A 23,637-nucleotide genomic window follows, 5' to 3' on the forward strand; every position below is an offset into this window, starting at 1 on the left:
TGTTTCTCTGAGGAATGGAAAGAATATTTGGCTGAGGAACATGATTCTGTCTCAGCATCATAACAGTCTGGCATAATGTGCAAAACTATTCTCGTCACTCCCAAATTTCTTGTGCTCTGCCTTTACTGCTTCTTCAACTGGCATAAACCTCTAAGAGACTCATCACCCTCCCTATAGAAAGCAGAAGGATTCTGTAAATTATAAATGATTTCCAAATGGAGGCCCCCTGATTAGTAGAGAGCTGGTGACGCGTTGACCATTGCCCTCATTTCTAGTTGACAAGTGCACTAAATGATACCACTTACATTTGATGTGGATAAGCAGAACTGAAAAAAGAAAGTTACAGCAGATGCAAAGATGTGATCTGATTGCTACTGTGAGAAGCATTGGCTTGCTTCATAGTGTTAAAGGGAGTGAGTTATGTAAACCATGTGATGTGGACCTTGAAGTCCCTTTACAATTTTGCCCTTGCTCACAGCATGAAACTTTTAGTTGTTGTAGCAGATAAAAGAAAAAGACACTGGGCCACTGACACCAGGATTCCTAAGAACTTTGTTCATAAGCTCTGAGAGAACAGAAGTTCAATCTGTCTTTGACATAGAAAGGATAATTTGTATTGTGTTAATAGGGAACTAATAACATTTTGTGATGTATTAATTTGTTGAAGAGGTTGGAGATTAAGACACTTTGAGATTGAATGATGATGTTTTTTTTATAAACTATACTACCCATTAGGCTACCCATTGCACTGAGCTGCTCTCACAGTAAGAATTTTAATGTGGGATTGTAAAGTCACTGTGACCTGACAACTACTATCACAGAAGAGTCATACACATAAACAAATTTAAGTTTACCAATGTAACAAACAATGTTCTCACGGTCATCTTTAGCTTGATTGATTGATAAACGGGATGGCTTGTATTATTAAAGGACGTTTTTGAGAAACGCATTTCAAGTATTTTCTGTTAGCTTCTATTCATCAAGTTCAGTTTAAACCAAAGAAAGTATGACAACCATGACACATTCAGAGAACAGAAGCCCCTTCCAACTCCAGAATTGCAGCAGCCACATTCACACATGCTGAACAAGCCCCAGATTTCAATTCCTTTTCAATAACACAAAATTGAGTCTAACCAAGATTTGACACTTTGGTAACAGAGGGAATAGAGGGAGTCTCAGAGAACAAGCTCTTCTACAGCAACAGCCAAGACAAAACTTTGGATAAGATTAAACCATTAGTTAATATCAGTATTTTTATAATATGGTCAGAAAAGCTACTTTCCTTTACAACTGCAAAATCATGACATGCAAACTGAAAAATAAATACCAAGGCACAACAGTGGTCTGGAAACTCCTTCCGACTAAGTGTGCACCAGAGGCTACCTCAATGCCAAAATACAGAGGTCCCCTTCAATGCCAAAACACCAAAACAAATCCATTTTCACCAAGAAACACAAACAACACACAACCCTGCAGTTCATGTTTGAAGTAAAACTACTGAGAATATCAAGAGAGCCCAAAATACAATATACAGAGTTATTCTGAGGTTGTGCACTTGGAAATGTTGTTTGTGTAGGATTATCCCCTTCAAATAAATATCAATTTAATCAATAGTGAATTGAGCTGAAAACAACACACAGCTTTCAAAACATTTCAGGAAGATATCCAGTATTTTTTGGGACTCAAGCCAACAGAAATGGCAAGAACAGAAGGTAGCGTAGGTGGGATAAATGGGGCCTAGCTGCTGCCTCATCAAGTGCTTATACCAGTCAAAACCACATAACAATCCATTAAAAACATATCTAGGGATTTATTTAGTAGCTGGCATCTAGCATGGTCTTCTCTCATGTCTTTTGTCAGATGTTATAATTGCTCTTCAAAAGTATCACTTACCGGTCTTTTCCCGTCTCCTTCTTAAACACCGCATCACAGTAACTCATGCGCTTTTCCGTTGTCACATAGATTTTGGCAGTTGGGTAGCTGTCAACAGCTTTCTTCAGCATGTTGTATACAATGCCATTTCCATCCTTCCTCATGTTTCGAAAAGGTCCCCAGATCACATAAAGGGTGCTGTTGGTTTCTTTGAAAAAGTACTCGGGATTCTTGAGTAGGAGAGGCACACTTGTGTGAGAAACCACTCTGATGGTCGTCCTCTTCCCAACATCCTCCTCATAGCCCTTTGTGGGTGCATTGTTCATTCTCCATATGCAGGAGGACTTATCTATCTCAGCTCCCACCTTCTGGCCTGCCATCTGTCCTGAATTAGAAACAATGGCACAGAGGTCACAGTCCAGTTGTAGAGGCTGGAAGAGAGAAAACAAAAATATATGGCAGATTTTTCTCTGCAAAGCGTGAAAACTGAGAATTCAGCTAACAGAAAGACAAGGACAAACCAAAGAACTGACAGTGATACTTCTCTTAATAAAACAAACAAACAAAAATCAATCCCCCTGTGGTAGAGCTGATTAGCAACCCTGTTCAGCACCTGCAATCTTTTCCTTTGTTCACCTACTGAAGTCAACTAGAATGATACTCATTTCTTTTTCTCTCTGGATGTTACTCTTTCCCCTAGAAAATGATAAAAGAAAGAAGCAACAGAAAATAATTTAAATTGAGGCCTTTTTTGAGAAGGTGTCTGCAAGAGGAAAAACATACAGAAAAAGTAATGCTGGAAATTTAACTATACACTGATTATGGTTATGTGTCTGAAGGAATAGCTCTCAAATTAGAGACACAAGTCAAAACGTGAAGCATACTTCTAACAGCCAACCTGACAGTACTAAAACCCTACAGTTGGAAAGAGGATGTAGAGGAATGTGGAGTTCACTCCAGAGAATTGTTACAACCCATGAAAAATGAGATAAAGATGGAGTGGTGATATGACCTAGGAACTTAATCCTGGGCAAAGCCAAGTCAAAGGCACTATTTCCTGAGTGCATTCTGTGGTACCATTTCTCCCATATGAACTGAAAATAGGAATAGTTATCACCTAAAAGAAATACAGGGACCAAGACAATATTTCATTTGTCTGAATATAAATTTTGTATCCGTTCTTCGGTTCCTTTGCATCAAAGGATCAAAAAGAGATGTCTTACATTTAAGTTGTATTTTATTAAAGTTCTATTAGAAACCTAAAACAAATGAAAACTAGATCTATCCAGAAAAACTACAGAAGAGGGTCCAGGCTACAAATCATCTCTAATTTTTTGTATGGGCACAGACTCAGTCTTCTAACCTGCTTTGACTGGGAATTTTAAACTTCATTTACACATTTGTTAGGATTCATTTCTCTTGTGTTTTTTGCTAGATGCTTTTTTGAATAGCCTTGTGGTTATTTCTCTTCAAAATCACAAGCCTTTTACCAGATGTGAATCACATTCCGGCTACATTTGACCACAATAATCTTAGGACCTGGTCACTTAGATCAAATTTCTTTGATAATGGTGCATAATTTAAGGACAAGAAATAAACACCTCATGATTGTAATAGCCAAATTAAGACTGCAAAAATATCATATGTTTGGCTGACAGCTATTATATTTATGCGTCCTTCAAGATTTCTGCAATACATAACACAATTGCAGTATTTTGACTTCTCTGCTGTGACTGATTTGATTTCTCCATGTGAGTGCTACCTGAAAATATTCTTCCATTGTTTCTTCAAGAGTTAAAGATGTGTGACTATGCAACAGCAATGATGGTGTTTCCTTTACAGAACACCATGTATTTTTTATAGCTGTTGTAGTTTCAGAAAGCTGTCCTGCTTGGCTGTCTGGCAGCAGGGATGAAATCCCAGGAGATACAGCTGAACACAACACTATTTCTGTTTACTGCTTAGTTACAGAAATTCTCTCTAAGATACATTATGAGGACATGGCTGCGTGACCTAAACAAATCCATGAGCATAACTCACATCCTAACATGAAGTGAATTGTTCAAGTCCCAGTAGATTAATTTATAGCTTTCAGGGTGAACTTTGAAGCTAACAAATACTGAATATGAAACAGCCAAATAGGAAAAACCAGTTTGGTCAAGAATCTGGTTCCATCTAAATTTGTCTCAATGTTGATGTTTTTTTCAGAATATTCTTCCTTCTCCATTAAAATGGAGCTGCTCTCTTAAATTTGGAATTGTTTGATTTTCTGACCTTAGTTAGAAATGCATTGAGCATTTTCTATTCACTGAGTGAAACTGTTCTGCTCGAATAAACTGAGTACACTCACTCCTGCAATTGTGTCCCCCAGTTTTCGAGCTCTTTTGTTGCGATTCATTTATCTTGTTCCAATTTGTAAAGTGCTTTCATAATATTGAATGCCTGCACTGGGTCAACATATAATCTGCTCTACTTCAGCAGAGGTGGAGGCTTAACCCCTTCCAGCCCTATCTCAGAACAGATATTTTTACAAAATAGAGAAAATTCAGCTGCCCTTATTATGCACATTTTCTAACAGAGATCCTGTAGAGAGCTAAAAGACTGACTGACACCCATGACAAACTTCCAACTGATTCCAGCGCCATCCACTGAACTCAATATCTTTTTGCATCATATTTTCTGCATCATGCACAAAACCACACAAATATTCATTTGCTGAAGCCTCATATAGAGACAGCCTTGCTGCTTGTGGTCTTGCTTTATAACCTTAACAGATAAGAGGGACAGTTTCTATAATCCATACACAACAGCTTTCTTATTTTCCTTATTTAGCTTGGTGTCCCGTTTGCTATGACACCACACCTCAGCTATGGCTGTCCCATCACTTTCAGATTCAGAAGATACTCAAATGTAAATATCTGCCAGGTGGCTCCTAAAGGAGATGCTCAGGCACAGGGATTTGGGTTGCCAGAAGGACCAGACCAGGGAATTACTAGGGCAGCTGTGGCTGCTATTTCTCTTAACAAACTGGGATGCTGTTGATGGCTCCCAGATGACCACTGAGGAACTGGAGTCTTATTATCCCTTATCACCCTAAAGGCCATGGTCCCCATGCCCTTCACATACTTTCCTCATACATAGATTTTTAGTTGTAAAGTTGTTCATTAAAGTCCTAATCTGTATGAGAATCTGCCACTTTTCTATTTAACTTGACGACTTCTTTGCATTAACGATGAACAAACACAGAGACTCATTTATTACAAAAAGAAACCAGAATTCAGAGACACGAAGAACTGGAGAATTAGAGAAAACATGCATTGTTAGTGAACTATTCTGCCACTGTCACTAACTGTTTATAGGTATCCATATCACAAACAACAAGATAGCAATTAAACGCTCACTCATCTGTAACCTTATAGGAGACAGCAAAAATAGGCTGCAGGGAGTGCAGGCAACCCTCCCATCTGTAGATAGCAGTCAGCAGCAGATCAGCAAGGGATTACGGAGACCTGCACTGCTGCTATTTGTGCTCTTTAAACCATCACCAATTAAAGGCTTAGCTCTACCTTTTACAAAGTTTTTATCTACTTGCATTACAGATATATCAGCCAAAGGAAAAAATATAGAGAACTTTTCTTCTCTTTCTATGCATTTAGACAGATATTTCACCTCCAGACACCATGGGGTCTGACCTATTATCTTTGAAGAGCTGCTTTTTGCTCCTTGAATATTATTCATTTTGTTGCTGACCAGAAGGACACAGAGCTCCTCAGCAGAGCAGCTAGGCACGATTCTGACAAATTATTCCATCTTTTCCCTGAGTGATACATTGTAAGTGTTGAGAAGCACTTATATTTTAATCAGTAAAGAAAATGAAATGTCTGACCTTTCCATTTCCTGTGCAAGCTTACAGACAATAGAAAAGATAATTAAAACTGTGAGTTAGGACTTGCAAAACAGTGCCGCTTCTCTAGCAAAGAGAAATAACTGTGCAATAAAGGTCACTTATCAAACAGTTCTAGTTATTAAATCTTTGCATTTAGCTCTGAAGTGGCTTCACAGAATCAAAGGTCAAATCATTAAATAACAAAAACAGACAGAATTAGAAAAGGTCACAAGCAAATCTGACTAGAAGAAAGTCACAAAACATGATGCTTTTCCACAGAAGATTTTGATATTTGGAAATTTTATTGCCCTCCAATTTGAAACACTCTCCCCACCACCATTTACTAATCCTACAGCAATAGAATGGCTGCTGAATACCAAGGTAACATGATGCAGGCCAGGACTTCTTAATGTCTTTGCAAAACTTCAGCACAACCCTTCTGATTTCTGGAAGCCACTGGAGCCCAACAACACAACATCTTGATGGGCCATTCCCATGCCAAGCTGCCTTCCTAGCCAAGACTGCCAGATTCAGTCTTCCAATTCCAGCTCAGGACCTAAGCAGATGTAATTTACACTAATGAAAAGCTTCATTTCTCCTGAGAGTTCTTAGAGCTGAAGGCTCGTGTTGCGCTGCAGAGCTCACTCCAACACACCAACCCCACTTCATTCTGTGAATCCCACAATTAATCACACAGATAGTCAGGAAATTCAGATTAAACTTTCCCAATTGTTACTTTAACAATATGATAGTAATTTTATAAATTGGACGCAATGCCCATTCACTACATAATGAGGCAATTATTAGCAGCTTGCCACATATTAATTTGCTCTTTTAATGTTGAAACAAATGAGATCTTTTCTTGTAATCATCCTATTTGAGTGAATTCTAACAAAACCGATTGAACAAAGCTCCAGAGAGACTTTCTTTATTTCTATGCCATTTATTCTCCTACTCTTCTTGGATGTCTTTAGAGTTTCAGAGGATACAACATTTATAATGATGCCAGTGGGGAATAGATTTTGCCTTTATTCTTCTTGATGCTCTTCTGAGTTCTTTCAAATGAAAGGTACAAGAGAAGCATTAACCGTCTGGCATTGTTTTTTATTACTTTTCTCTGCTTTACAGTCAAAAATGCATTTTAATTTTTCTGTGCTTCACTAACAATTAATCAAGCTGCTGTTAGAAACACTCTGTTTCCTCAGACCTCTGACTGATGGAAGGACTTACCAGGTTTCTCTAAGTAAAAATTTAACACATTTAAATTGTATAGCATACAGCCAACAAACACACAACTAGCAGAGTGGTGTGGTTAGGCTGGTATTGGACAGGTCACATAACTAGAAGGATTGTCTCAGTGGAAAGAGAAAATCAGAAACAAATGAAAGTGCTCACCTGTGTCCCAGGCTTGCAGAAAAACTCCAAAAGAAACAGACTCCAGAAAGAGACACTTCCCCACCATCAGCCCTTAAATGTGGGTCTAGAAAAGGTGCAGCCAGCTTCCAACCCTTTTGGTCACACAGTTGAATTGCCTTCACCTGTGCTCCCAGGGCTGACTCAGTGCTCACCTCAGGTGATCAATCAGGGGTTCAGGCCATGAATCAACATTTCCCATATATTTGGCCACCCAGCAAGGGTTATCAATTTAATAGAGCACTTAAAACACTCTGTATAAACCATATTAGTGCATAACATTACGCAATAAAAATATTTATTTAAAAAAAAAACAAAAACACCCACAGATCTGACTACCCTAACTTTGTGGTTGTTCTCTTTTCCCTCCTGGTAGAGATTCTTTCCCATCTTCAACTCTTGCTTCTGGTCTTAGCCACTGGCATCATATCCCAGCAAACATCTGTCTTCATAAAATTTAATGCTAAGATTTCATAAAGATTTTAACATTTTGACATTATTTTGAAATAAGCCCTATGTCAACACACATTCCATTTCCAAATAAATAGAATATGATTTGCCTCTTCATAAGGCTGAGATTGAAGTGCCTGGTCTATTTTATTTAGATGACTGTCACTGATATGTACATAAGTGCTAGCAGGAAGTTTTTATTTAAATTGAATGAATTGGAAGGGAACACATAATGAGACTGATCTGGTAGTAAGAGTCAGAATAACTAAATGTCACTGAAATTCTTTCTATATGCACTAACCCAGTTGTTTGACTTGCAGCTCATGTTGCATGTCCCTGAAAAGGTTTGGTACCAGTCCTTTTCTTAAACAGGTATCCCATGCATCCCTGATGTAAGTGGTAAAGAGACAGAAAAGGGAAGGAAGCTCAGACCTACGTCAGAGCTTGAAACTTGCAGTCCCCAGCACCATCTAAACTTCCCTTCAGCAAGTGTATTAAAAAAACAACCCAGATCTTTCAAATGTGAACCATGGTGCAAAGTGATGCAGTGTCATCTTTCTCACTTTGAAGACAGCTCCAGTGATTCCATGCCAGCTAGTACCTTTTTCAATGCATAGCAGAGCAAACGCTCATCAGAATGTCATTGATTTTGTTGCTGCTATTGGGAAGAATAGAGGCAGCTTTGAAACAAGGCAAGAATCAAGTACATCTTGTGTACCTGAAGATAGAAAAAATAAACACTTAAAATATATGTGAGAAAACAGAGTCCCAATAGCTCAATGTTCAAGTAAAGACTAAAAAGTAGAAACCTGGCAGAGTAATTAAAGAACAGTATTATGTGTTTTGTCTCTACACAGAGGGTTAATGGTAGCAGGAATCTTCCAAATTCAGTGTTTCAAGTACAAGGAAAGGACCCAGTAAAGGTTGATGGCCAGGAGATCTGGGATTTTAGATGCCAAGAGAGTGACAGGTGAAGAAAGTTTTGCCCTAAGGCATTGCCTGAAGGATGTGTACAGACTGGTCCCTCAGGTGCTGGCTGGTAGAACAGAAGCTGCAGTTTAGTTTGCTTCTCAGGTGGTTGGTGAACTCCTCTCCACACGTACACTGGTAGTGAAAATGTGCTCATATTACCAGAAATGAACACACTGATAAGGGGAAGGAAATACATGGAACTGGGATGCCAAAAGAGAGGAGAAAAGAGAAGAGAAGAGAAGAGAAGAGAAGAGAAGAGAAGAGAAGAGAAGAGAAGAGAAGAGAAGAGAAGAGAAGAGAAGAGAAGAGATAAGAATATAGAGAAGTGCAACAGACTTTGGAAATGTAGAATGTAAGTTAGTTTTTGAAAAAGAGATGTGTTTGGGCATAGAAGAGTTGGGAAAAAGTAAAATAATGTTTCTATTACCAGTGAAACAGCCCACGGCTTTTGGGAATGAAAGCTAGCACAGGATCCAAGAACACCTAAAGATATTTGTTAACTTTTGCAAAGGAAGCCTTAACAGACATGTCAACTAAACAGCCCAGCATTAGGCAGAGAGAATAGCTTTCTTCCCTTAGACTGCAACTGCCCAGGCAGAAAACAAATGAAAACAGAGAGAATCACTCCAGCACATAGTACTACAGCTTGTAGTTAACCAGAAACCCTGACATCAGTAGACATATACATGTCTACCTTCCCAGATCCACCTAATTAACATCTCTGAATCAGGGGAGAAGAACAGCAGCAAAGTCTTCTTTGGTGTACAAAATATCACAACAAAAATATAAAAATAACCAAGAACATATGGAAATACTCATGTCAAACAACTGAAGGTTGAATGCCTAATTGTAAAGGGGAGGGAAACTCCTTTCTGCACAGTCTATGAAGTGATTTCACAAGATAGGCACTGAAATAACACTCATTCTCAGAAATATCCTATGGGAGAAAACGAACAAACAAAGACCAGTTTCTCAAATATTATCCAGGGAAAAAAAACTACACCAGTTCTAGAGCACCCCTAATTTCATTCCAGTGGTCTAGCTGATGACCATAAATAACCATATTGTTTGTCACACTCCATCTATCACTCATTTGCAAATACACAGCCTTTGAACTGCCATGGCTTTGTAATAGTTCAAAAGCCGGGAATTCTTCCAACCGAGTGCTGTTTGCTGAATGCTGAATCCAATAAGTCATTTATCTTAACACCCGTCACATTGCTCACTTGCTCTCGTTAGCACTTCATGACTCTCAAATTTTGTGCATGGAAAACATTACTGGAAACATTATTTAAACTGAGAACCATCCAATGAACTTCATAAACAACTCCAAATACAACCAGTTTAACTAAGGCACTTTTGTCTCTCCAATATAAAGCTGTATTTGCAGCATTATGTTCAAAGAATACTTGCTTCCTGCAAGTTATCAGAACTGTAATATTCAAGTTTACTTTTACCTTTGGCAATTCTCAATTTATATTGTATATCATTCATGGAAATTGCATGTAGCAATAAGGAAGATACGAATTTGTTTCTTCTCTATACAGACATATTTGCTCCACAAACAAAAGAAAATAAGCAAGGAGATAAAATATCATTTACACCACAAGGAGACATAGAAGTGGGGAACATACTCTTAGCTGAATGGAAATGAACTGCAGTACAAATGACAACAGTTAGTACATCCAGTTCTGTGCATGGCAGTAGAGTGCAGGGAACACATAATACATATGAAATGCAATCCTTCCTTGTACAGTGGACTACAGAATGATGACCTTGAAAGCAATCAAGTCCAAAAGGACTCTCTCCACAAAGGCTGTTTTTTTCTTCGCATATAATACTAAATATCTGCCAAAACCTGAGAATTCTTCATTCTGATTTTGCTCAATATAAGACCATCTAAGGAATTTTCTGTCACATATGTAAGATGTTGGTGAGAAAAGGATACATAATTACTCTATAACCACTAACTTTAATTTGTATTTATCATAAACACCCACAGATGGCGGTAAAGTATATAATGTATATGGCACATTTGTTCCAAATTTGATTTCTCTAATAACCTCCTTTTATCAGCACTCACCATTAATCATAGGCCATTACCTAAGAACTTATTTGGCTGAGTAACAGATGCAGGACTGACTGTTAGGCCCCCAGTCTCAATACATCTGAAAAATTTATACCCAAATAAATTACAAGATTTCTAATAAGGAGTGCACATCTTACTTCAGGTCAGTAGGTCAATTTATTTGGGGAAATGATACCGAAGTAAGCACAAAAACTGTCAGAAAAAACAGCTTGGATTCCTTTTTCTTTTTTTTTTTCTTTGTAAATGAAAATCCAACTGACAGAGCGGAAGCCTAACCTCTAATTTACTTTAGTTCCATGCTGTCTAGACCTATTATTTAATTTTGTCTCTCCTGGTGGTCTATCTTTCAAATTATTTGTATGCATGGAGGAAAAGTGATAAGCTAAAATGTTAATTATCCATTTTTCTGAAATTAAAATAAAAAAATAAAAAAATCCATGCCAGGAATAACAATAAGGTTTATTACAATAGCATTAAAACCAGTCGCATTTTTCATTTGACAAAATAAGCCTTAAGAAGCTGAGTCCAGTGTTTTTAATTGCAGGATGCCTTATCTAAAAGAAAATACATGCTTGCTTCTGGCCGATTTCATTTATTTTCCCCTCATTGGCATATTGGGAGTATTTGTTCTACAGCATTATGACTGTCAGTTTTTGCCCCCAAATTAAATTCTTTTAAATAGCTGTTAAGATTTTTAAATCACTTTAGTAGCAGAAAGATATAAACTTAAATTACCTTTTTTCACCCATCTGAACTTACAAACACTACAGCATCTTGGGCAGAAAGTTATACTGGACAGGAGGAATCTGCTTAAATTAGGAAGACTTATTTTAAAGTCTTATAACTAATTAATGGAAACTGAGGGAGCATAGCTGCAAATTTAAGAACTGCGATGCTAAAGGTCTATTTCAAATGGAAAATCTGTTGCACATATATTCTCTTCTGATTGCTTTTACACCCAGTGCATATGTCCACTAACCAGATTTTAATCTGTGCAGATTTCATTGCAGGCACTAGTTGGTATCATGCCCTAAAATTATTCACAATGACTTTGTAAGCACTCTCAGTTGGGAACTACTGGGTTAAATGACTTGTAAATAATTCAGAAATCATTTTTTATTGGTCCTTCTTCTCATGGAGCTCAGTAGCATAGTTTCTGCTATGACCACATTCCATATCAACTCCCTCACTTTGAAAGACCCCGCTAAAGAAAGGGCCCTGAACACAGTGACATCCAACACAGCATGCTGCAGTCACCAGGGCCTTGTGTAGATTACTGCCTCATCACGGAGTAAGACCTGAAAGTGCTGAATAGCACAAGCACAAATGAGGTGGTAAGTTATGAAGTAAAGTATGCTATGAGCAATTGCAAGATAAAAGCTAACTAACAAATGAAAATAATAACCCAATCAATCTTTTCTTTGCTATATCATCAGGCCTGCCAATGACATAGCTGCTAGAATTAAACAACATTATCACCAGAATGGGTAGTCTAAATTTTATACCTCTCCATGGATACATGGGTATCAGTGAGCTCTGAGGGGTAAAAAGGAAAAAGAAAAAATTAAAAGAAAAAAAAGTCCGGATTGAATAAATCATTTCCAAAACAGAAGCCAAAAGTGCTGTCATGTGTCAGTGATCAATGAGAAGTAAGCTGTGGCTTTGCAGCTGGAGGATGGTGGAATTGTAAGATACAGGCTGACAGAGGGGAAGGAGGAGAAGAAGTATGTTGCAAGAAATCAAATACCCATTGCATTCTAGAAAAATGGGAAAAACTCCCATACAATCAGACCGGCAAAGCTGCAACTATAATACACCAGACTTATTGCAGCTATGAAATGTAGGATGATGAAAATCAATTCTAAAGAATTATATCACAAGTAAATACTGTACTTATCCCCTCCCCCTGGAATAACCCCTCTGTAGTAGCAAAAACATTGCCTTTCTATCACACAGTCCTTAGAAAAAAAAAATCTGCAGACCCTGTTTTTCAAAAGAGTAATAATGAAAAAATAAAGTCCTGTGGTGCTTTTCCTCCATCAGCTCTGTTTATGAATTCATAGCGCAGCGTGAAGGTTATTAAAATCCCATATGTGAGCACCACACACAGCACAAGGAGATATGAATTGGCATTCCACAGAGATAATGCTATCTAATGGGCAAAACAAGTAGCATGGTTTCATTCTTATTCAAAGTACATTTGGAAAGGGCAAAGCATCTGGCTGCCGTTCATGGATAGCTGACCAGATACAAACCATTGCTTCTTCTTACCTGTTGATTAGTAAGTTAAATGTAAGGAGCATGACTGTTATCTTGCTGGGCCTTGATGTTCCCAGGACACCCTTTTACCCATTAACCATTTGTTGTGGAGCGGATTAAATGCTATTTGGATTATCCTGATACAGTAACTATTAAATATGTTGCTGTTTACTTCCACTTAGACACATTTCAAATGAAAATGTAATTAACTGTGGAGACAACCAATACACCTCACAAATTAACTCCAGACTCCTGTCTATCCGTTAATTAAATTATTTTCCAGAATTATTCATTTAATTCCCATTTTATTGTTGAAGTAAAATAGTGTTGTCTTTTGTTTTGCTGCCAAAAGTAATTTGGTCTTAAGCAGCACAGACCTATTTTGGGCACCATCACTACCTGGAAGAACTTCAGGAGAAGGGCAGGGGGGGATAGAAGAACTATTTGGGAACAAAAGTTTATGTGAAAATATAAAACCAAAACATAGACATGCACCAAACGTTTTCCCAGATTTGAAATGCTGTGAAAGTTTTCTAGCAGAAAGAGTAACCCCCAGTCCATGATTCTACAAACCTTGATAAGAGTCAGATGTAATGTCTTGAACATATTTATTTCAAGACAACGGTCAAAGGTTTGTGGGACTGTTTCTCTGCCTCTCACATATGATCAATCAGTTGTCACGGTGAAACCACAGGTGTCTGATGGCAGTCACCACTAACGACAGAGATGGAAAGCACTCCAAAACAGGCAAGACAGGAGCTGCCGTGAAACAACATGACACAACCATCTTCTGGCACAGTTAAAATCCATGTTGTTGCTTGGTACTGCTGCTACATTGCCCTCTATCCATGCTGCTGTGATCACACAATGCCGCTCTGCCTCCCCCACTCGAAATTCAGAACTGGGATGATGTTGTGAACTTTGTGTTCAGATCTGATCTTTTTTTTAATTATTTTTTTATTTTTATTTTTTGGAGTTTTCAGACTCAGGATTCTCATTTCTACCAAATTACGTATTCTTTTAGCTACACCTTTCAACCTTGTCACTGTGTGATAGGCCCCATCACAATATTACACCATCTGTTTCAGCTGCTGGATATTACTTACATGCTACAATCAACATCGCTGTCAGAAATTATAATCCATATCAATATTTTACAGAGGTAAAGGAGTGAAGACAGAGAAAAGAAATTAAGTTTCAAAACTACAATGAAAAATCCTTTCCTCTAACGACTCTTGCCTTTTATACAGCCTGCCTTTATGCATGAGATAACGTGACTTAGAATTTCCTACCCCACTAGGATTAAAAACAGGCTTTGGATCAGGAACCACTCAACAAGAAACACAAAAGGCATAACAATAATTTTCTGCAGCATGCCATTCCAAACAAAGACAGCAACCCTTCCTATCACCCTTGCAAATAGAGCTACAGTAGTGTACTTAACACTATTCCACAAATAATTGCTCTTGCTTGCATTCAGGATGCGAACGTGAGACTAATAGCTGAAAACTCCAGGCTCTTAGTGAGCAGCCTATTCCCTTGTTTGTTCCGTTCAAAAGAGAAGGAATATAAATCTCAAAGGGCAAGAGCTGGGCGACTTTTAGGTTTACAATTGAAGGTCAAGATGAGCTTTGGAGATACCTCCACAACCTTGTGAGCACTGCCTCACCCCATCACAAATGGTTATAAATCTGAGGTCACAGCTAAAAAGAAATTTAGGTAATAACTAATCCAAAATTGCAGACTCTAACAAACCATGCTACGTAGCACACATCCAGCCCCAGACTTGCAAGGTGCCTTCCATTCCAGATTAAAATCTGGATTAAAATTGGACAAAACTTTTGACCTTGGCGTCAAGGGAAAACATGTGTATATCTGCAAGTATATCAAGACTGAAATTCAGCTTGCTGCATTTTTAATGTGGACTCCAACACAGTCCACACAGACTGCTCAACAGAGCACTTCTGTACACCTGCACCATCAGGCGACATTTGCTTATTGATGCTATTCCTACCTTTAAACAGACTGATTGTTTTTCTCACCATGAAGTGTTCTGTATTTCTCCAGTGATGATTCATTTGCTATGATACAGAGGGATTCAGAATCCAAACATGGGGACTTTGTATTCTTGCAAAATGGTCAGAAACACAGAACTAAGTCTTCAATTGCCTCAAAGGGAAGACCAACTTCTTGTAATCCTGGCTGCAGATAAAGAATACTTTACCTGGAAATTGGAACAGCCCTACAGCAACTTAATTTTTGAAGATTTGTGATGAGTTAGCCAGGAGTATAAACGCAGTGCACTTATTTCATAGGGATGCCAAGACTTCATTGTTTGAACTTGAAACAGAAGGCTGGTAATTATTTTTTTCCACATACACACGAAGTAATGATTTGTTGTTTGGAAATGGCATTTCTACAGGGTTATTGCATTGTGTAACTACAGTCTTTGCATTTTGGAGGAAGTGGAAGGTTAGGTCACCTTCCAGAACAGATCAAATTGCCCTTCTTGAAGAAGTAGATGAAGAAACATGTTTTCCAGGGCTGTGGAGAGTTCCTGTTTGCAGTTACCTTCAGTGGGAGCTCAGATCCCTCCGAGGATACTCTTTCCGCATCACGCTTTTTGGGTGATGACACATTTAAGATTCTGAGGCTGCAAAATAGCTGTCAGCTTTTCCTCTTCATGCAGTGTTGGATTATTTTTACTTCAATCACAAACTTAGTGTACTCTGCTCTATGCTGAAGAGCCCACCCCCTTTTCACTGTTACTAATGTCACAAAATGTAAGGAAAACAACTCCATGCTGCTGTTTCTTTAGCTGCCCAAAAAAAGCCTTTCTGCATATCTGTCAAATCCACAGGAGCCCGCCCTTCTTCCCCACTCCCCCACCCCCCCAAAAAAAAATAAAAAAGAGGAGAAAATCTGACTTTTATTCTCCTGACCTTGGGAAATAAAAATTCACCAGTTTCCCTTCATCTTCCCACTTCATTTCTGCCAAGTCACAGAAAAATATAAACACCCAAGGAAAAAAGAAAACTTCTAACATCCTTTTGAATACTTTAGGGACAGAAATCACTTAGAAGTGATGTGTCAGGGCACCTTGTCTGTTCCTTTGTCTCTCTTTCTCAGTCTAAGGATGGTACTGAAAAAGCAAAAGCACTTACAAGTGCTGTTTGGGGCATAAAATCCCCTGCCATTCATCTCTCACTACGACAAATTCTGAAAATAAAAGCACTCAAAAGTCTCTTTTTGTCTCTATCTACATTTTTTTCCTTCTCAGATATGTTTTGAAATAAAAATAGAATTGAAATGCTATTTTCACTGGTTTGATGTTCAAATCAGGCATGTCTCTCCTCTAATTTCCTCCTTTTGCATTTGCTTTGTAGAAAATATCAGTTTTGGTCTGTTCTTGATTCCATTACATCCTCTTTTTAATCTCACCCCTCCACCACTACCACTGAAATAATGAGATTATGCCATTATAATCTTATTCTGTTCATGACCTTTGGTTTCTATGGGCTTCTCTTTAAAAAATAAATAAAAATCCCTCTGTTCTGCTGGCCAGATGACAGCAATACGAACACTTAGCTAATTTAATTGATGTATTAACTTTTTACAGTGTCAGTCATAAACGTGCGCTCAGTGGCAGCAAAATCATCACTACAGTTTTCATAATGAAAAAGGCAAATACGGTTCTTAGGCATAAGCAAAGGGTTATGAAATGTTTTTTTCTGTCTATTCAGCAGCTGTGACAGTTGGTTCAGTCCGGTCATTTTGGGCACAGATTTGGATCAGCTCCTGAAAAGACAGAAAAGGCAAAAAGAAAAAGCCCTGGCCTAGAAAATTTGACCAGCAATGGGAGAACTGGGTTAGCACAAAGAAGAGAAAAAGATGTGATAAGCATTTCCAAATATGTAAAACATGCTGCAAAGGATTCTCCCTGCCTGTTCTACACAAAGAGGGTGGTGGAAAGCAAGATTTGGGTTGGACCTTAAGCTGCTTTCCAGCAAGTGATGCACTAAAATACAGTAACAATCTTGCTGGGGGCGCGCAGACAAATTAGATAACCTTCTTATCCTATTTGCTATGATTCAATGAGTTTTAGTCAGCTGATATGCATACAGCGCTTCATTACTCAGCCTTCCTGGAAACCACCAAAGGAAGCAGGTGACATTCTGTGCAGATAAGCAGTGACTGCTACTAGCTCAGCACCGCTCTCTGCAGCACATGGAAAGGTAGAGATCCAGGTGCTCATAAGGGAAACACGCAGTGGGGCAGCCACAACAGCATTTTTTCATGCTGCTGCTACCTGAAATTCCTGCAATTCTACATAAGATGACAAAGTTGTCTTTGAGAAAAACCTGTATGTCTTCTTCAGTTATGATAGCTCCAGGCTTGCTATACTTTCTGCTTCTTCAGTAGAAAGAATGGGAGTAATTGTGGAATGAAGTACCACTCATCATGAGTAAGCAGATCAAATTCTGGTATAGTGTAAGCTCTATAAAATGATAAGCAATTAGACTCTGCTTTCAAGGTTGTCTAAATAAATAATATATTCTATGAGGTATTCTTCAAAAACTGCTTAATGCACAGATCACAGCCTGGAATAGCAACGACTACACTGACTGTGTTAAATGCATTTTCAAGTATTTTTCTCTTTGCAAAAAGAAATGTTTTTATAACCAGTCTGAGGATGTGTTTTCTTCTGCTTTTCCAAAATCTTTGCCATATTGTCAGTGTTATCCTTCATATAGAGCTATCACTGGAAAATGAAACAGACATTGCAAATTGCTCAAGGGCGATATAGTCTGGAAGGGCCTTTTTGCAGAAAGCTTCTGAACACACAGACTGAGCCCACGTTACTCTACGTGTCCTTGGTGGGATTCTGAAATGATGGCAAACATACGCTTGTTTACTGTGGAGGTAGCACACATGTCCTATGGTGAAAGTATGCTAGTTCATGGCTAATACATAAGGTAATTTATTCACAAAATAGTTATGAGTTCTTTAAAAAACAGTGCTATGTGTCTGAGCCTACTGACCTACAAAGCACAGACCAAATCTGCTTTTCACCTGCTGCTTGATTCCAAGCTCTTGCAAGTTTACATACTAACCAAGTCAGCATTTCACTTGGAAAAAAAAAACCACATACACACACAAAAACAAAAACAAAAAAAACCCCACAACAACAAATAAAGATGTTCCAATGGCAACAATCCCTGATAAAACACAAGCGTGTTGTGTTTAACCTGGGATGCCTGCTGGAGCAGTGTGGTATTCTGAATCAGAGTCCGTTTGCCAACAAAGAAAACCCATCACTAGAGGAAATTCACTTTTTTAGGAGATTCTAATGCAATAGATTTCCACATTCCTCTCTCAGCTTAACTTGCTCAGTGAACTACAGGCTGACTTCAATACATGCAAATCAGTATAAGTACTGAACTTTGGCAGAGATCATTTTGTCTATTCTGTTTCCCATAAGGAAGCAAATGGTGCACAGAGCTCTCTGGAAACAGAACCACTGGCATACAGGTACACAGAGGCGGGGCTCTGCAGCCACAGGGACAAGAGGTCAGAAGGACTAAGGACTTGAGAGACTGAAGAACTGGTCTGCTTCCTGGGCTGCCACCAGGATGCAAGGGCAAGTTTCCTAAGATCTCTTTTATTGTGCTTTGACTTTCTACCCTTGTAAATAATAAATGTTATAGCACAACAAGGTAACTCTATTCAGGACAGTGATGCTGAGATTTCCTCTAAGACGCCACCTTTTGACTACTACTCTGTTTATTCCTTCAGGATTACACAGACAGAAAGAGCTGGATTTATACACGGGTAGTTTAAAAATACATATATCCCAGCATTGTGTGAGTCTGCTAATGCACGCAATTTCATTGCAAGGAAAAGAAAACTCATTCTCCTTCCACTTTAATGTTAACTTGAAATCTTCGGTAAATCATTTATGCCAGTGGCAGAAGTAAGAAAGCTGCCCTGTGAACTGTAAACCCCTACAGAGAAATCTAAACAAAAGAGGGTAAAGATTGCGTGAGTTTCTGATGGGAAACCACTGTGCTGAGGGAAGACATCGCTTCTGGTTTATAATTGTGCTTTTTTATCTTTTGCCACCATTGCTGAACATGGAAAATTCCAATTCTGCTCACCAAAAGCTGATACATGAGAGAGAATAATGAATACAGGTATCTATTAGACCAAGGCCAATTGTTTCAACATCTTCTGTATATGTAGGTAGCATTGCTCAAGGTGTATTTAAGAATACGGAGGAAAGGCAGTTTTTTTTCAAGGTGGAGAGTAAGAGCAACAACCTCTGCAAAGAAACAAACAGCACAAAATGAGATGGTCTGTGCATACACTTTCATATTCTGTCACTTGGCAGCCATCTCCACTTCTGAGCTTCCAAATGGGCAGAGTAGCCAACAGGGCTACCTTTGATATCAAATTATTTCTCAAAGAAATATGTGAGAGTGGCCAAACAGTGACACTGCCCAGACAGGCTGTGGAGTCTCCATCGATAGAGATTTTCAAACCCAACTAGACAAAGTCCTGGGCAACCTGCTCCAGCTAAGCCCTCCTCAAAGAGTGAGGTTAGATCAGGCAATCTCCAAAGTTTCCAGAGCCAGAGACAAATAACTTGAACAACACCAGCCAAGCTGCATTTACAGTAGAGATCAGTCACCATAGGTTTGTAGTTCTGTGTGGCAAAAGCTCTTTGCAATCCTCCTGTTATTCAGCAAAGAAAAAGGTGTAAGGGAGGACGTAATTTTTCTGGATCTCAGAAAAATGATTTGATACTGCTTCATCCAACAGATTGATTTCTAAAGCAGGGAAACATGGCATTGAGAAAGACAGAAAACTGAGCAGGTTATAAATCTTTCCAGAGACAAGAAAACAAGGATGTCTATAAAAGGAACATTTCAAGGTTTTAGAGCAGAGAATGTGTAGCGCCATACAGATTCCTACTAGAACCACTTTGGCTTTTTTTTTTATACCCGTTGTAGCCATTAGAAATAAAATGAATCAGAGCATCTAACATGAGTCAAACATAAAAACAGAAAAGCATAGTAAATTTCTGTGGAAGAGAAACAAATGAATTGCAACCTGCTGTGCTAGCCAGTGAGCCTCAGACTTTGTTGGGTAATTTCCAGTTTAACAAGTAGTTTTTTGTCGATGATCTGTAATACAGATGTTTGATAAGCAAACAGTACATAGATTTAAATACACATATATAAATATACATATAAAATCTTCTCTACATATGAGTCACTGCTAAATGCATTGTATTGCTTTTTAAGCTCTGTGTAGAATTAGCAATAAGCTGGTCTTTACAGAAAGCAGGGGAGGAATAAATAGGCCCACATGTTCTGATCCAGTTTGGCTGTTTTTAAATGCAAGACTACAGAAAGCTGAAATCAATGATTTGAGGCAAAACATCAGCAAACTCTATTGGTTTTGTCATTCCATAAAGGAATTACAATGTCAAATTGCAAATGTTGTCATCTTCTTTGCATCCACAATGTAGGTAATTACTCCCAAACAATGAAGAACAAATAAACATTGATTTCTACTATTCTGCAATGCATTTTTTGCTTATTTGTTGAAATTTTACAGTAATTTGTAGGTATCAGCCTGTATTCTGGAGATCTATCCCATAAATAAAAATCCATTCTCACATTCTCAAGTACATTCTTACAGACAAAACCCACGTTTTACACAAAGGAGTCCAGGAAGGATGCAATGATGAAGCAGGAATTACTGTGACTGAATAGTAGTAAAACTCATATAGACTAAATCATAAAAGGAAGAAATGAATAACACAACCACTAGAACAAGGAAAGGATTGGAAAATAATGATAAATTAAACATTATGCCATCTGTGCTGGATATTTTCAATAGATGTTACTTTCTGAATCTGTCAGAGAATAGAACCACACCAGTAAGTAGTTTCAGTCTTGTTACTTGCAAGTTTACAGTGGATGAAAAATAGAGCATAAAATCAACCAAAATCATGCATGTCTATGATAGAAGAAAGTTCTTAAAGAAAAAAAATCAAGCAAAACCCACAGAATTGAAGGAATATTGCTTCAGTGTACGCTCACTGACTCTCTCCCTAAAGGGAAAAATTTTATCTATTACAAATTGGAGGCAATTCAGCCAATATAGAATTTAGCATGTGCTTAAATGCTTTGGGAGCCATTCCAAAACACATGAAAAATCAATGTCTTTATCTGGTTTTGGATGAGACCACTGTTAAATACATCTGGTGCTGAGCATGAGCTGAAGTGCTTAGCTAAGCAAGTACCGGAGAGAAAGAAAGATCTCACAGAGGTAATTTGTGCCCATGTATAAGCTACTAACCTATCTGAGATACCAAGTTTTAAACAGGGCAGGGTAAAAATACTTGGGCAGATTTTTGAATAATCCTAAATGAAGCAGCAGAAGATACCATAAGTTTTGAATGAATACAAAGCTGTGTATGTCCTTCAGCTTGACTTTCCATCTGCATTTGTTATCATCTGATCATCTATGTGCAGTTATCTTTCTAATTCTAAATCACACGAACAGTGTGTTACAGGAATACGTGACTTTACAAATCGTTAACTGTAAAAGTCACGACATTCAGATATGAAGCTTGAAGACAGTACTATTGTATATCAAAATAACAAAAGGATTGTCAAAGCTTCTGCAGCTTATGCATACTGTAAGATTGTCAGAACTTGTATCAACCAAAGTTGATACAAAGTAGTTCAAAACATAAGACAAAACAATAATTTTAGGCATAATTCATTGCCAAATGATTTCCATATACTTTCTAAAATAGGGAGTTTTGTAAGAGCAGAAAGCTTCATAAATCCCTGGTAAAACTGACATTAAAGTTACAATAAAGAAGCCAGTATAATTTCAGTGGAAAACAAAAATACATATTAATACTAAGTGCAAATAAAAGGACACTCACGACTTATTTTCCATCATCTGAAAGTTATATTATGCTTATTCAATTGTTCTGCTAAAACTCATTTCTTTATAGGATAAAAACAAAAATCCCTTCATTCCTGTGCATCAATGTTTCATTTCAGATGCAAACTCTTAGGTAAGGACCACGGAAGTGGAACAAAGGATGTGCCTTCAGGAATGCACAGTGGCAAAGATGGCTCTGAACTCTGACAACCTGCCATTTAAATATCTCATTTCAACCTATTGCTCTGGCAAGTTGGTAAGGGGATCTGGCCTCTGACAACAGGCCTTTTTCCTCACCAGAGAAGCACAGGAAACAGAGATTCCTTACCAACCAAGGACATTTTTCAGAAGAATGGCATCCTACTTCAATTTCATGTAGGCTACTTCCTACATAGGTGCACGATCCCATCTTACTGCATGAGCAAAGTGCAGGAGACCACCATGACCAATGTGCTGAAACAATTTATTTGTGTGCACAAAACAAAGTTCAGATAAACCTTCTTTACTTTCCTGTCTCAGTCTCTAAATTTTTCCATTTTTATGTCTACTGTTCTTCACTGATATTCTCAAAAGTTCCAAATCATACAAGCAGATAATGCCAATTAGAAAGCTGCCGATTTAAAATCATCTAGTTCCAGCTAATATTTTTCCTAAAGGAGTAATGGACAAGATAAAATTATCTTCTTAAATGAGGGCCATATCTAAAGAGTGCTCAGACTCCAGGGAGAAGAGCGTAAGAAACATAATTCTCATTAAAAACATGTTTCATCCATACCATCATCAATAAGCTGTGAAGAATAGATGTAGAAGCAGAACTAGAAATAATTTAACAGTTTAAGAAAAGAGACAGGAATGATTATGCACCAGAAACATTACTAACTAAAAATAATTAAGCAAAGAAAACAAATTCATCACCACTGATGTAGGGCCTTCAAAGTTCTGACAGCCTGAAGCTTCCTGCTCTGCAGCACGCTGGCCAAGGTTCATTGCAAACCCCTGTTTTCCAACTAACAGCATTTCTCAGTGGTTCTACCTAATTAACAGCACAGCAATGGAGGAGGCTAGGGGGAGCATATATATAAATACACCCAAAATATGCAAGAGAACATTAAATGTGTAAAATCAAGCGCCGAAAACTCAGGCTAGTGTCAGAATTAAGGTTGCCATGCAGCCGTAATTGGGCAACCTTGTGTGCACACATTATGATACTATCTTTAATTACCCGACCACCCACTACTTTTTCCACCGGACCCCTGCCTGCACTGACTGACATAATGAGTAGCTCCTCAATGCCTTTGTTTTCCTGTTATTATTCAATGTGTCCCTATGGCTCATTTATTGAGCACCATTCACACAGTTCTCTGAGACTTATTAATTTCTGCCTGGACTGTCATATGGTACTTATGTTCCACCAGCTCCTCACTTCTCAGAAACCATCCTAAAGAGAGAGAAGATTGTATTAACCCTCTTGAGTAGAAGGGGTCTTAATAATTAACGTGAAAGTTATAAATGAAACTTAGAAGTACATGCTCTATGAAATGCAGGATCTCAAGCAATTAGAATTCTTGACTATTTTGTATATTCAAATAATTTTCATTGACTTGATCAGTCTCTGTGAAAGATCAGTGCTTCACAAATCAGACCCAAGGGTCTCAAACTAAGCATTCAGAAAGTAAACAACATGCAATTATTAAAAACATGGCCTGATTAGATGAGAATGATACGG

The 23,637-nt window shown here is 38.1% G+C and overlaps 1 protein-coding gene across 2 annotated transcripts in view; it reads right to left on the reverse strand.

The window, feature by feature from the left end:
* ST6GALNAC3 (ST6 N-acetylgalactosaminide alpha-2,6-sialyltransferase 3) overlaps window positions 1-23,637 on the reverse strand; it is a 234,979-nt gene that overhangs the window by 115,821 nt on the left and 95,521 nt on the right. For both annotated transcript variants that reach the window (XM_015870358.2, XM_015870357.2), the window contains exon 3: window positions 1,894-2,303. In XM_015870358.2, coding sequence (XP_015725844.1) covers window positions 1,894-2,303 — 410 coding nt within the window. The remainder of the gene's footprint in view (window positions 1-1,893; window positions 2,304-23,637) is intronic.

The sequence above is a fragment of the Coturnix japonica genome, chromosome 8 (genome assembly GCF_001577835.2).
Source record: "Coturnix japonica isolate 7356 chromosome 8, Coturnix japonica 2.1, whole genome shotgun sequence".
NCBI classification, from domain to species: Eukaryota; Metazoa; Chordata; class Aves; order Galliformes; family Phasianidae; genus Coturnix; species Coturnix japonica.